The 15552-nt window shown below is 43.1% G+C and overlaps 1 protein-coding gene across 1 annotated transcript in view; it reads right to left on the bottom strand.

Annotated features, from left to right (window-relative positions):
* The window catches only part of SLC17A8 (solute carrier family 17 member 8), a 64593-nt gene extending 49630 nt beyond the window's left edge, over positions 1–14963 (bottom strand). The window contains exon 1 of the mRNA XM_005571986.4: positions 14550–14963. Within this exon, the coding sequence (XP_005572043.3) occupies positions 14550–14650 (101 nt within the window). The 5' untranslated portion in view covers positions 14651–14963. The remainder of the gene's footprint in view (positions 1–14549) is intronic.
* Between the last annotated feature and the right edge of the window lie 589 nt (positions 14964–15552).

Raw genomic sequence — 15552 nt, 5'->3', positions numbered from 1 at the left:
CAGGAGGCTGAAGCAGGAGAATCACTTGAACCTGGGAGGTGGAGGTTGCAGTGAACTGCACTCCAGCCTGGGTGACAGAGTGAGAACTCTGTCTTAAAAACAAAACAGAACAAAACAAAACAAAACAAATTGCCCAAGGATCATCCAGCTGCAGTTGGTGAAGGGAGAACACAACTGAGATTTGCTATCCAGCCTATTGCTACCAGTGTGCCACAGGAACTAATCAGAAAGTGCCTGACAAATAGCGAGTGCTTTACCTACACAGACTTTTTTTTTTTTAAAGGTTCTGGAGAAGCAGTATTGCAGTGGGTTTAAGAGAACATGCCCTGGAGACAGACAGTCCTGGGTTCAATGCTGACTGTGGTATTTATTAGGTATGTGGCCTTGAGCAAATTACCTAACTTCCCTCAACCTCAGTTCACTTATTTATGAGAAGAAGATAGGACTACCATGAACGTTAAATAAGACCGAGTTACAAAACACTTAGCCTAATTCCTAGCACTTGATAAATAATCAATAAATGGTAAATTTTAAAGAAGGGAAGGAGGATTTAAAATACGATCCCCAGAGCTAGTTTGAGATTTGAAATAGGATCTTATCAGCATGGATTTCAGCACATCACATTCAAAAGGAGCTCCATAAAGTGCACCTGGTCAACTCCAGCCCAGTCAATGCTCTCACAGTACCTACGTCTCTCATTTTTAAAATTGATATTTGCCTCTTCTGGTAGATTATAAGTTCAGAAAGTCAACAACCAAAAATCCCTAGCACTCAGCCCAGCTTCATAGATTTTGAGGTATTAACCTAGGCTGTTTTTGTTTTCTCCTGGTAATTTGACCCTTTCCTATCCCCTCATTTAAGCAGAGAGTCACTGCTTCTTACCTCAGCAGGGATCATTAGATGAATACGAGGAAAAAAAGATAGTCTCTATGGCTTTAAAAAGCCTAAGTCACAGATGACAAGCTGACAGCCCAATGGCCATATGTGACTCATAACCATGTTTTGTTTATCTGGTGTAATGTGTGTATGGGTTTTTGCTTTTTTTTTTTTTTCCTTAGAATTTAGATTAATTGGCTGGGCACAGTGGCTCATGCCTGTAACCCCAGCACTTTGGCAGGCCAAGGCGTGCAGATCACCTGAGGTCAGGAGTTCAAGACCAGCCTGGCCAACATGGCAAAACTCCATCTCTACTATAAATACAAAATTAGCTAGACATGATGGTGCACACCTGTAATCCCAGCTACTCAGGGGGCTGAGGCAGGAGAATCACCTGAACCCAGGAGGCAGAGGTTGTAGTAAGCTGAGATCATGTCTTTGCACTCCAGCCTGGGTGACAAGAGCAAAACTCCATCTCAAAAAAAACAAAAACAAAAACAAAAGAATTTAGATTAATTGACAGAGTTTAAAAACCAAGGCCCAGCATAGTGGCTCACACCTGTAATCCTGGAACTTTGGGAGGCCAAGGTGAGAGGATTGCTTGAGGGTAGGAGTTTGAGGCCAGCCTGGGCAACATAGTGAGACCCCCATCTCTACTTTTTAAAATTGTATTAAATAAATAAATAAATAAATAAATATCAGAAGATAGCTCAAAAAAGCAGAAACAAGCAAAGATATAAAACCTTGGATTTCTTGTTTATTCTGAAAAATCTGAAGACCTGAAATTATCAAGCTCTCACTCTGTCATGGTTACAATTGGCTCTCAATTTACCACAGTTCCCACCACTCCCTATTGTCACTTCCACAGTGAGCTCAGTTGCCATTTAACATTATACTTGGACTGTTACTTTTCTAGTAGTTAAAATCAAGACATAAGAAAAATATGTTTTGTACTCATGTCTGTATCAAAAGTTGAAAAATAAAAATTAGACTAGCAACACACATATGGAGCAGACAACCATCATTTATCACTGTCAAATATCTTAATGACTTCTTGATATTTTGAATCTTGCTGGAGCAGCAAAAAAAAAAAAAAAAAAAAAAAAACCAAAAAAAACTACTTTTCCTAGACTCTCTTGCAGCTACAATGAAGTCATGAGAGGTGAACTCTGTTAAATCTGAAGCACTTGAATAAGATTTAGATACGGGACAGAACAAGAAGAGGATACAGCATGCAGGGGAATGGTAGTGCAGATGGTTTTGAATGCAACAGAGGCAACTGGCTCCTCTGTGACTGCTGTGGCAGAATTTCTGGAACAAGTCATGAATATAATCAGCACTTAGAGGCAGCCAGTGGTAGCAGCTGTGTTTTATCCAGAACAGTCTAGTGGTATGTGTTCTCTGCCGCTTTTTTCCTAGAGATAGAGCATCCAGACCTGATCCTTCCAGGAAGTCTGAACAATTCCTAACATTCTTTTATTTTTTGTTTATTTATGTTTTTGAGATGGGGTCTTGCTCTGTCGCCCAGGCTGGAGTGCAATGGTGTGATTTCGGCAACCTCTGCCTCCTGGGTTCAAACAAGTCTCCTGCCTCAGCTCCTGAGTAGCTGGGATTACAGGCACGCACCACCATGCCCAGCTAATTTTTGTAGTTTTAATAGAGATGGGATTTCACCATGTTGGCCAGGCTGGTCTCAAACTCCTGACCTCAGGTGATCCACCACCCACCTTGGCCTCCCAAAGTGCTGGAATTACAGGGGTGAGCCACTCCTCCTGGCCCAATTCCTGACATTCTTTACTAAATTTCATTCCCCTTTAGCTAGAGTGGATTCTGTTGATTGCAACTAAGAACTTTGAATGATACAACGTATTTCCTTGCAGAAGTGGAGACTATTTCTATGTGTTAATATGTAGTATGTCTATGTCAAGATATATAATATGGTTGCTTTACTCTGTAGGTATTGAATCTATAGACCCTACCAACCTTTAAGAAGCACTTAGAAAATCTGATTGTTGTAAAAGTATTTGGGAGAAGTTGGAAAAAGAGAGAATATAAACTTTAGATGAGAAAATATACTTTTGAGCTAAGAAAAGATACCGGGAGCAGGAGTCGTAGAATCTGATGAACATTTACATCAAGAGGCAGGTAAGTATGCCCAGGAACGGATCCTGAATGTTCTAGATTTTGAGGGAGTAGGGTAGTAAAGTTGGATAAGGGAGTGTTCGTCAATATGGTAGGTGATTGAATTGTGTCCTCCAAAAAAGATATGTTGATGTTCTAACCCCCAATTCCTTATTTGGAAATGGGATCTTCACAGATGTAATCAAGTTAACATGACGTCATCCTAGATTAATTTCATGACTGGTGTCCTTATAAGAAGAGGGGAATTTGAACACATAGACCCAGACACCAGGGGAGAAGGCCATGTGACAACAAATGCAGGAATTGGAGTGATGCATCCACAAGCCAAGACATGCCTGGGATTCCCAGCAGCTACCAGCAGCCAGAAAGAGGCAAGCATGAGGCCTCCTTCAGAGCCTTCAGGGGGAACTTGACCCTGCCAACACCTTGTGTTTGGACTTCTGGACTCCAGAATTGTGAGAGAATACGTTTCTGTTGTTTTAAGCCACCCGGTTTGTGGTACTTTGTTACAGCAGCCCTAGGAAACTAATAAAGGGGGCATGGTTCCATGACACAGGGTCTAACATCCCGGCAAAGGCCTTAAGAGAAATGGTCCTGATAAACTGCTAATACAGTTCTTGGAAACTTAAACAAAATAGAGATGTGTTTTATCCAGAACAGTCTAGTGGTATGTGTTCTCTGCCGCTTTTTTCCTAGAGATAGAGCTTAAACAAAATAGAGCCTGGTGATTTTAAAATGTAATTCTGTACTAATTTCTAGTCATTATTACATTGTACACAGAGATATAGGACATGACCACCATGACTTTAAAAAAAATAAATTGAAAGCTGGGCACAGTGGTTCACGCCTGTAATCCCAGCAATTTGGCAGGCTGAGGTTGGGAGGATGGCTTGAGCCCAGGAGTTCAGGACCATTCTAGGCAACATAGCGAGACCTTCATCTCTACAAAATATTTTAAAAATTAGCCAACTATGGTGGCTCGCAACTGTAGTCTCAGCTACTCAGGAGGCTGAGGTGGGAGGATTGCTTGAGCCTGGGAGGTTGAGGCTGCAGTGAGGTATGATTGTGCCGCTGCACTCCAGCCTAGGTGACAGAGTGAGACCCTGTCTCAAATAAATAAATAAATAAAAGAATAAAAAATTATCCATTCCAGGAGAGAACGCCCAAGGCCACAAGAGTGTCCTGACTTGGGTTGGTCCAGGTCTACATCCTCTCTTTTCCTTCATTGTTATATAAACCTAATTTACAAGCCTATTTCATTTTTTAATGCCTGGTAGAAAAATTGCTGAATTTGAACCAGTCTTAGTGATGAATTGCTGATAATTAAACTGGCTATCTTCTATTCCTTCAAGTAAAGTTTTGATCTCTGTTATTTGGAATATAAGAATTCTGTAATTGTTCTATCTTTAATGTTGATCACACTCTTGATCAATTAAAAGGTCTCTCTTTAACTTATTTTTTTTTTAATGAGAAATGTTGGGAACTGTTATAGCAGATTATAAAGAAAGATCAAAAGGCTCAAATAACTGACTATGCAGGAATGGATTTTCTATGTAAGACCAGAAAACCCACAAATGAACTATATTTCTCGGGAGGCCTGAGGAATACTCCTGCTCCTAAGACAATAAGGGATGCAGTGGTGATGGGGCCACCAGCACACTGAGATGCTCAGAAGCTGCTGTCCTCTGCTGGCTGAGGCTTACCGTAGGAGGTGCTGCTCCAGAACCAGTGGCAATTGGGATGATTGGCAGCACTTAACCATCCTAGGCAAGGGCAGGAAATTCAGAATGACAGTTAGGGAATCAGCCCATAGGAATCTCAGAGATGAATCATAGAACATGGTGCTCCAAGGAGCAAAAAAAAAAAAAAAAAAAAAAGGGCAGCCAGTAAGCGTATGTTTCATATACATAAAACCAGAAAAGATCAAGAGCTGATGAATGAGCAGTAGGCTGAGGCTGGTCACCCCAATGGAAAGTCACACTCTCTTGCTGAAGACTGAAGAAGACTGAAGGTTCCGTGACTAAGGAACCTGCAACACCGCAGAAGAAAATGCAGTCGTGATGCCTACAGTCCTTCCCCGAAGGAGTCTACCACCATTAACTTGGGTAAACATACACTGAAGAAAGAGAAATACCTCGATCTTTTGCAGACTTTTGGGTAAAGGGGAAAGCTGATGTTGATACTCAGGGATTTATAGCACTATCCTGCCTCCGTTAGAGTGGGGCTTATGAGGGTCAGGTAATAAGTGGAGTCCTGGCACAGGTTCGTCTCATAGTGAGTTCATGTCCCTGGACCCACCCAGTGGTCATTTCCCCATGTATGATTCCCACATGTATAATTGGAAGACAGACACCTAGCATTTGGAAAACCCTTTCAGTGGTTCCTTGACTTGTAGAATAAAAGCTATTGTAATAGAAAAAAAGTCAAGTGGAAATCCTTAAAACTGTCATCCCTGGGTAAGAAGATAAATCAAAAACAGTATTATATTATGCAGAATGACAGAGATTATTGCACCTTCAGAGACTTAAAGGATGCAGAGGTGGTAGCCCCCATTAGATCCCAATGTAATTCACCAGCCTGGGCCCCTAAAAAAAAAAAAAAGAAGGGATCATGGTGGATGGCAGGGAACTACCACACTCTTAACTCATGTACATAGCTTGCCTGTCTTGATCTGGTGCATTCTTTCTATATCCATTAGAAAGGAGGCTAAGAAGTTCACAGTGACATGAGATGAACGACAGTATATATCCATGGATTGTTCTCTCTCATAATATAGTCAGAGAGACCTTCTGGACCAGCTGCAGAACATCACATTGATCTATTATGACCAATAGACGACATTATGTTGTTTAGACCTCAGGAGCAAGAACTGACAAGTACTCTGGATGCCTCAGTAAGACATTTGTGCTTCAAAGGGTGGGAAAAAATTGCTACAAAGATCACAGGTCCATCACATGGGCGAAGTTCACAGGGGTCTAGTGTTCGAGACATTCCAGAACATTCCCTTCAAAGTGAAGGAAAAGTTATTGTGCTTTGAACTTCCTGCCACTAAGGAAGATGCACAATGGTTGGCAGACCTCTTTGGGTTTTTGAGGCAGTGTATTCAACACTTGGGAATATTGTTCTAACCCACTTATTCCATGACATAAAAAACTGCTGATTTTTAATGAAATCCAAAAACAAGAAAATGTTCTGTAGCAAGTCCAGGCTGCAATAAGAGTGATCTTGCCACTAGGGCTGTATTCTCCAGCATACCCTTGGCACTAAAGTCATCTGAATAGGAAAAGACACTATATGAGGTTTCTGTCAAAACTCAATAGGAGAAATATAGCACAAAGCCTTAGGATTCTGGGACAAAGCCATATCATCTATAGTAGAGAAATACACAACAGACAAAAAACAAGTCATGCCATGTTACTGAGTCCTGGTGGAGACACAGCATCTGACCATGCAATATGAAGAGGCCATGCAGCCAAAACGACCTATCATGAGCTAGGTACTATCAGACCTGCGACGTCCAACTGTTCATCATGAGATGGAAGTGATCCATCTGGAATCTAACACCAGCAGGGCCACAGGGCACAAGTAAGCCCATGTGAGAGAGGCCAGGTTTCCACATGACCCATATCTGCTGTACCAATGCCTCCCCATAAGCTCACACCCGTGAACAAATTACAGGAGGAAAAAAACTGAGTTTGGTCCAGAGCTGGTCAATTTGGTATGTTACAGCATGTTGCAAATGGACTGCTGCTATACTCCAGCCCCCCCAGGGATGGCCCTGAAGGACAGTGAGGGGGAAAGCCTCCCAATAGGCAGAGTTTTGAGCAGTCTCCTGGCCACACATTTTGTATGAAAAGAGCAACATTCAAAGGTAGGGATATGCATGGACTCATAGGCAGTGGTGAATGAGTTCACTGGAGGTCAGGGGCCAGAAAAAGCAATATTGGAGGACTGGGAAGAAGATCTGGGGAAGGGATGTGGATCAGTCTATAAGAGTGGATGCCTAGTATGAGCTCTCCTGATTGCACATTATCACATGCCACTTGGAAGAGGCACAAAACAGACGATAGACAGGCTGACTTGGCCAGTTGATGTCAGCCAGCTTCCATCCTCAGCCACCCAGTGCTACAGCAGTGCACTTGTGAACTGAGTAACCATGGCAGTAGGGATGGAGGCTGTGTCGGGGCTTCCACTCACCAGACTGAGCTAGCTCCTGCTGCTGTCAGCAGCAAGACCAATGCTGAGCCCCTGAGATGGCACAATTCCTGAGGGGACTAACAAGTTTCTTGGTCAAAAGTTGTTTATAACAGACCCCTTCCATCCTGGAAAGGGTAGCAATTCATCCTGACTGGGGTTGAAATACTCCATGTATGAGTTTGCCTATTCAGACTACAAGTCTCAGCCAGCATCACTATCTGAGGATTCACTGTCTGATTTCTCAACATGGGATCTCCCATCACATCTTCTCAGACCAAGACACCCAATTTATGGTGAAGATGGCATAGCAGTGGGCACATGACAATGGGATCCCTAAGCCTCGCCATATACCACACCATCCAGAAGCTGACAGCCTGCCAGAGCTGAGCTGAAGAAGCCTTTTTTCTTTTTCTTTTTCTTTTTTTTTTTTTTTTTTTTTTGAGATGGAGTGTTGCTGTCACCCAGGCTGGAGTGCAGTGGCTCTATCTCAGCTCGCTGCAACCTCTGCCTCCCAGGTTCAAGCAAGTAATTCTCCTACTTCAGCCTCCTGAGTAGCTGGGATTTACAGGTGCCCACCACCACGCCAGCTAATTTTTGTATTTTTAGTAGAAAATACATGTTTTGGCCAGGCGCAGTGGCTCACGCCTGTAATCCCAGCACTTTCGGAGGCCAAGGAGAGCGGATCACGAGGTCAGGAGATGGAGACCATCCTGGCTAACACGGTGAAACCCCGTCTCTACTAAAATACAAAAAATTAGCCGGGGGTGGTGATGGGCACCTGTAGTCCCAGCAGGCTGAGGCAGGAGAATGGCGTGAATGGGAGACGGAGCTTGCAGTGAGCAGAGATCAAGCCACTGCACTCCAGCCTGGGCGACAGAGCAAGACTCCATCTCAAATATATATATATACGCGTATATATATATATATATATATAAATACACGTTTCACCATGTTGGACAAGCTGGTCTACAACTCCTGACCTCAAATGATCCACCTGCACTGGCCTCCCAAAGTGCTGGGATTACAGGTGTTAGCCACAGCACCCAGCCTCTGAAGACGCTTCTCAAAGATACAGCTGCGACATCAGCTTGGAGATGAAGCCTTGGGAGGGTAAGGTGCTATACTCCATGATGCAGTATATTCCATGAACCAACAGTTATGCACCTGTAATCCCAGCATTTTGAGAGGCTGAGGCAGGCGGATCACTTGAGGTCAGGTGTTTGAGACCAGCCTGACCAACATGCTGAAACCTCATCTCTACTAAAAATACAAAATTAGCCGGGCACGGTGGTGGGTGCCTGTAATCCCAGCTACTCGGGAGGTTGAGGCAGGAGAATTGTTTGAACCCAGTAGGCAGAGGTTGCAGCGAGCTGAGATCAAGCCGCTGCATCCAGTCTGGGCGACAGAGCAGGACTCCATCTCAAACAAACAAACAAAAAACCCAACAGTTATGATATGGTGCTGTGTGCCCAATGGGCAGAACACACAGGTCAAAGAAACAAGGCATGAGAGAAGGAGTGGCCCCACTTGCCATCATTCCCAGTAACCCACCTGAGGAATGTCTCATCTCTTCAACTTAGGCTCTGAGGGTCTAGAAATCCTGATTCACAAGGAAGAATTCTTTCATTTAGGAACACAATGGAAATCTCAGTCAACATATGGTTATGACAGCTGCTCAGTCACTTTGGGGTCCTTGTGCCAAGACCGGAAGACATGGCAAGAAGTCACTACAGTGGTAAGGGTCATGGATCCTGATCTTCAGGAGGAACCAGAACTGTTGCTTCATCATGGGAGCAGGAAGAAATATGTTTGGCACCCAGATGATCCGCTGAGACATCCCCTGATACTCCCTTGGCTAGTTTTTAACTCTCAGTGGGCAAATACAGCAACCATGACCTGGTGAGTTTATGTTAACCAAGGATTTAGACTTCTCAGAGATGAAGAGCTGGGGCAACCCATCACGCAAACCAACAGAAGTGAGGGGAATCAAAAGGGGGGGAGAGGAGGGACCAGTCATCACAGTGGGACCTGGACTCCGTCTTAATAACTCTTCTTTGGAAGGCTCCTCGGGAATTACAACCATAGAGTCTTGGAGAAGCTGTACCTAGATGGCATGAACTTCATGTGAGAAGCAAGTTGATCTGAGCAGTACAGTGGGTGGGCTGTCATAGACACCATCGCACACTCCCCAGATCCCCTTGATAGGCAAGCACAGTTCTACTTCCAGAGCTGCTAGCGGGTCATGGTTGCTGTATTTTCCCATTTACAGTTAAAACTAGGCGGGGTGCGGTGGCTCGTGTCTGTAATTCTAGCACTTTGGGAGGCCAAGGCAGGAAGATCTCCTGAGCCCAGGAGTTTAAGACCAGCCTAATCAACATGGTGAGACCCCCATCTCTATTATTTTAAAAATTAAAATTAAAAAAATAATAAAACTAGCCCAGGCAGTATCAGGAGATGTCCGAGTGGGCCACCCAGGTGCCAAACACATTTCTTCCTGCTCCCTTGATGAGGTGAAGGTTCTGGTTCCTCCTGAGGATCAGGACCCATGACCTTTGCCACCATGGTGACTCCTTGCCTGGGCTTCTAGTCTTGGCATGAGGAACCCTGGAGAACTTCCCACTGCTCAGTGGCCTCCAAAGAAACCCCTCACCCACTCCCATCAACCCAGAGCTGATGACTGACTGAGGCAGAGATATAAAAGGCTGCCCCACTTGCCCCAAAGGAAGGACCAGCACATGGCTTATGCTCCAGAGCCTTCCCCTGTGGATCTGGCCCCCGGGCATTGTGAGCGTGCATCCTTGCTTGGCTCTTTCTCCTTTCCTTTTTTTTTTTTTTTTTCGTTTTTCGGAGACGGAGTCTCCCTCTGTCATCCAGGCTGCAGTGCAGTGGTGTGGTCTCGGCTCACTGCAACCTCTGCCTCCCGGATTCAAGTAATTCTCCTGCCTCAGCCTCCTGAGTAGCTAGGACTATAGGCCTATGCCACCATACCTGGCTAATTTTTTGTCTTTTAGTAGAGACGGGGCTTCACCGTATTGCCCAGGCTGGTCTCAAACTCCTGAACTCAGGCAATCTGCCCGCCTTGGACTCCCAAAATGCTAGGATTATAGGCATGAGCCACCTCACCCAGCCTCTCCTTTCCTTTGTTGTTTTACTCCCTCCCAGTTTTTTCAGGAAAAGCTCATTCAATCACATTATAGGCTCACCCAAATCCCTGTCTCAGGCTGTGCTTTTTAGGGAACGTACCTAAGACAGAGGTGAAGTAAAGCAGGAAAGAGGGACAGAGAAGAGGGCAGGAGGAGGAGGGCAGGTGAGCTTCATGTTTAAATAGAATGGCCAGGAAAGTGGGGATCTTTGAGCAGAGGCTTGAAGAAAGTGAGGGAACGAGCCATTAGGCTATCTGGGAGGAAAGCATTTAAGCAAAAGAAACATAGGGCGAAAGCTGGGACAGGAGTGGATCTAGGGAGTTCTAATAAGAGCCAGGAGGCCCGTGAATCCAGAGTAGAGTGAGGTAGGTAAATGTCACAGATGAACTCAGAGAGCCGTCCAAAAGTCCTAGATCACAGAGGACCTTGAAGGCCATTGAAAGGGCCCTGGCTTTAACTCTGAGTGAGGTAGCTTTGAGCAGGTGTGAGATGTAATCTGACTTGGTTTCCTAGAGTCACCCCATTGCAGCCAAGTTACCAGAGGTCATGCAGGCAGGGAAGTAAGGGATGTTGCAGCAATTGGAACCCAAGATCGCCTGATCTCAGAGCAAGCTTTAACACACTCGCCTTTGTTGATGGAGCAGGAAGTGCATATCTGGCACACTCCAGAATGCTAAGGACAGACACAATGCAGGGACTAGTTTCATTTAAAGGGAAGAGAGACATACTTGTAAAGAGACCAGACTCCCCTTAAGCCTCCCTTGGAGAAAGCCTTCAATAAAGGTACAACCAGTTAGGAGAATAGCCCATACTTGCCAGCAGGTCCAGAAGTTGCTGGCTACATTGCAGTCCAAGTATACCTCCCTAAATAAGCGGCCCAATATCAAGACAGTGAGTAGGAAGAGGAAAGATACTTGATTAGAGAAATAACATAATGTAGTGATTAGGAATGATGGGCACAGAACATCTGGTTTGAAACCCAGCTCTGCCATTTACAAGCTGTGTGACCTTGGGCAAGCTATTTAACCTCTCTGTGGCTCAGTTTTTTCATCTGTAAAATTGTTGCTAGATGCTGTGGCTCATGCCTGTAATCCTAGCACTTTGGGAGGCCAAGGAGGCAGGATGGCTTGACACCAGGAGTTTGAGGCTGCAGTGAGCTATGATCACATCACTGCACTCTAGCCTAGGCAACAGAGCGAGACCCTATCTCAAAAAAAAAGAAAAGTTGTAATTATAGTAATCCCCTCTCTATGGGGTTTTTAATAGAATTAAATGAGTTTACTGTGTCTGAAAGATACTGTTTTGTTTGTCACTATTATGTTTTTTAGACATGAACAATTAAAGGATACATAAATTGTAATTTAAATTGAACAAATCTGCATGTCAATTTCTAGACATTAATTTCCAAGTTGAATGCTTTCTATGTCATCTATATAATGCAATACTAAACTATAAATGAGTGCATCTTCTTTCTTCCTACACTTCTAATATATTATTTTACCTTTAGCTGATTAATTGCTCAGCTGCTTCTTATCAATGACTGTTTTCCAGGAAGGCTAATCATGCCTGACTGTAATCAACCCTGTGTGCGAACTCTCAAATGCTTCCCTGTGCAATTGCCACTCCCCTGACCGTGAGGAATACTGTGATTAAAAAGCATCTCAAGAATTCCATTTAGATGATGACCTCAGCCTCAAACATTATTAGACAGCCATGATTTACATTGCCTTGTAAGTGAGAATGTAGGGGCTTCTAGCTTCCAAATTCCCTACAAAACAGAAAACAGTTCTTTGTGATTTTTTTACGTCGGATTCTGTCAACTGGTTTTATGTGAAAAGCAATGAAATGAGAGGGAAATGCCCAGTATATGCCAGGCTCTGGGCAGGGTCATTTACATACAATTACCTTATACACCTGTGGTTAATGTCAAACATGTGGCAGAGCTGGTCTTAATAATTCCTCACTAGAACTGAGGATCAACTTGAATCACCGCTCAAGTAATGTCTGTTTTCACTTTTTCTGCCAATAATTTCTCTCTATAGATCACTGAAAACAGGGATTTGACCTTGGCTTTATTTTTTCTAAAGCCATTCTACAATTAGGACAACCATGACAATATCTAGCATTTATTTAGTGCATTCTCTGTCCCTAGCACTGTGCTAGCTGTTTTTCTATTGTTCTGAGGAAACTGTTCAAACAGTCCTAGACACAGAGCCCAATTTCTGGTTGAGGTCACACATTTTGGAAAATCACCAATTTTGTTATATCCCTAAGCAAACCAATTTGGTAAACAAAAAGATCTCCATGTGGCTCCTCCAATCCAACATAGCAAAACCGGCTCTTAGATCAATAATTCCTATTGAAAAAAGCAATTAAATTTCAAAAAAAGCAATTAAACTTAAGTTTGAAAAGAAAATTCCTAAGTATTTTTTTATATCAAGTATTTTATAAACTAAGGCAGAGTTTGCTGTTTATAATGGTGAGTATGGCCCAATGTCATGGGTTTTTTGATTTTGTTTTGTTTTTTGTGTTGTTTTGTTTTGTTGAGACAGAGTCTGACTCTGTCACCCTGGCTGGAGTACAGAGGCACGATCTTGGCTCGCTGCAACCTTAAATGTCTAGGCTCAAGCAATACTCCCACTTCTTGGGAAGCTAAGATGACAGGCATGCGCCATCATGCTGGCTAATTTTTTATATTTCTGTAGAGGCATGGTCTTTCTATGTTCCCCAAGCTAGTCTCGAACCTGGCCTCAAGCAATCCTCCCACCTCCGCCTCCCAAAGTGCTGGGATTACAGGCGTGAGCCACTGTGTCTGGCCTATGGTTTTCATTCTTGACTTTGCCAGATTCCTTTGTCATCACTTGAATAAGCCAATTAAGCTATTGTGTTTATTATGCAAAAATTATTTTTGCATTTCTAATCAAATGAACGCCATCACAATAAGATGTTACCTGGGGAGTGCTCAACGGAAGGATAAAACACTCTGAAAAAAATGTTATTGTAATTTTTTCTATATTTGGCTGGTTTCTGCTGCTGTCACTGAGCTAGGTTTTCATCTAGATATGCTAATTCAGTGTAGGTCTGATTGAAGCCTTTTTGTCTTTAATTACTAAAATAATAAGGTGTCCAACCCTTTTTTTATTAGGAAAGTTTATTAGCAGTGATACAATGGAAAATTTAACACTGACAGGAGCATATGTGTCTTAAAACACAAGAAATGGGATGAATCTCAGATTGCCTGGAAATAGTCCTTTAAATGAAAAAGTTTTTAAATTTAAGAGATAACAGAAAAGTTAAAGGACACACCAGATGGCATTTTCACTCACCAGGATTAGAAATAATCATCCAAGCAAATGAAAAGCTTATCAAAGGTATTTTTCACATTTATTTATTATCAGAGAGATAAAGCAGTCATTTTACCTTGCACATAAGGACCACTTATGAAATCATTTATATAATTTGAGAAGGCATTTACTATGTCTATACAAATTCATAAATTAAAAATATCACATTAATTCATTCATTTATGGCAAACTCACCTTCCACTAATATATTTTACTTTAAAAAATATTTACTTTTTGGTTTGGACTAAAATCTCATTCAATTCAATGATAGTACTTAACATTTTCCCACTGCAATTATGTGAGATTTTCTGCTTTAAAGAAATTTTTTAAGTTACCTCCTTCAAACTAATGTGTAACTATCCTCTTTGCAAACTATACAATCAGGAACCACTTTACATATTTTATTAAATAAGCTAAAAATTACAAATATTTAATTTTCATTTATAGTGGAAAGATTCAGTGAAAAACTCATAAAAATTATTTCAGTTCAAGGCATAACTATATTTGTCATTACTAATGAATTAACATAAAATATTATCTCCCTAAGTATTTTCTAATTCAATGCCAAACATACCACATGCAATATCATCATCTCCAGAAAGTGCTAATCCAGCTATATAAACAGAATACTTGTCTCGATATTTTCCTAATAGAACCCAATACTTTTAATGCATCTGTTTTTCCTCCAGACATAGACTACTGGAGCTAGAAGGGGCTCCAGAAGGATCTAATCTGATCCATCCTCTCCACATTAAAGTGTGGTTTTAAAAACGTGATACCAAGTATCTCACATATTGGCAATACGAAGCTACTCAGAAAGGAACTAAAGTTCGCATTCAAACTTTACCTTTGTAAAATTCCCAAAGAATCTCCCACGGCGTTCTTCACTCCTTCCTTCCCAGGTTTCAGAATTTTTTCTTTGAAGGTATCAAATGCTTTAAAAGGCATTTTGAATGAAGGGTACCTCTGAGCCGTTAACAGTCAGTCTCAAAAACTGTCATCCTTTCTCATTTCCAGTGTGAGGACCACCTTGTTTCCCTTGGTGAACACCTGGAAGTCAGTTCTCATGGAGGGAACTACTCAAAATCAAAAAGGAGATGAAACCCAGCCCGGATCTTCCAAGACAACTCCCTCCTCTCTCTGCTCCCCACCCCTCCAAAAAAGAGGCCAAGGGATGTCTGGCTGGGAATTCAGCCCCTTGCAAAAGCTACACGCTCTGCAGCAGCCTGTGGCCGCTGTCTCAGGCAGCCACTCTCAGACTGAGCGCAGCCTCTCTCCGTCCCTGGGCTGCAGCTGGGGACGCTAACATGAACTCCGGACCACCACAAGTCCTGAGACCAGCAGCAGCATTCGTGGCCTAGCTCCAGCCCCTGCAGCCAGCCGCGTCCCCCTCCTGCCCCACCCCAGCTCGCCTGCGGCTCTCACCAAGTGAGCCTTTCCAAGGTGATGCTATAGTAACCGGCACAATACCTGCCCCTCAGCCGCCTCGGCTTATGAATGGGCTCTCGGCCAGAGCAAGCACCCAGAGAGAAGTTTATGAAACATTTACAGCCCTCTGCTTTTCTGAGGTCTGGCCCTGCAGACAGGCTCACAGCCACCACTCCATGCCTTTTATTCCCCTCATGAGAGCCATGAAGCCATTTTTCAGCCAGCCACTAGCATGGATGTGGTCCCAGGAGGAACTTGCATTTGAGTAGCCCAAATGCAACCCCAGGCCACATACATCCAGGAGGACATTTATTTGCTCCTAATCAACAGAGCAGGCTCTCTTAAAGTATGATAGTAGATGCCATTTGGGACCATCTAATTGAAGATTTCTGAGCCGAAAGATATCAAGAACCTGCTTAGAA

Source organism: Macaca fascicularis, chromosome 11 (assembly GCF_037993035.2).
Source record: "Macaca fascicularis isolate 582-1 chromosome 11, T2T-MFA8v1.1".
Classification (NCBI taxonomy): Eukaryota; Metazoa; Chordata; class Mammalia; order Primates; family Cercopithecidae; genus Macaca; species Macaca fascicularis.
Note: the sequence above shows the minus strand (reverse complement) of the source record. Positions and strands in the feature narration are given on the sequence as shown.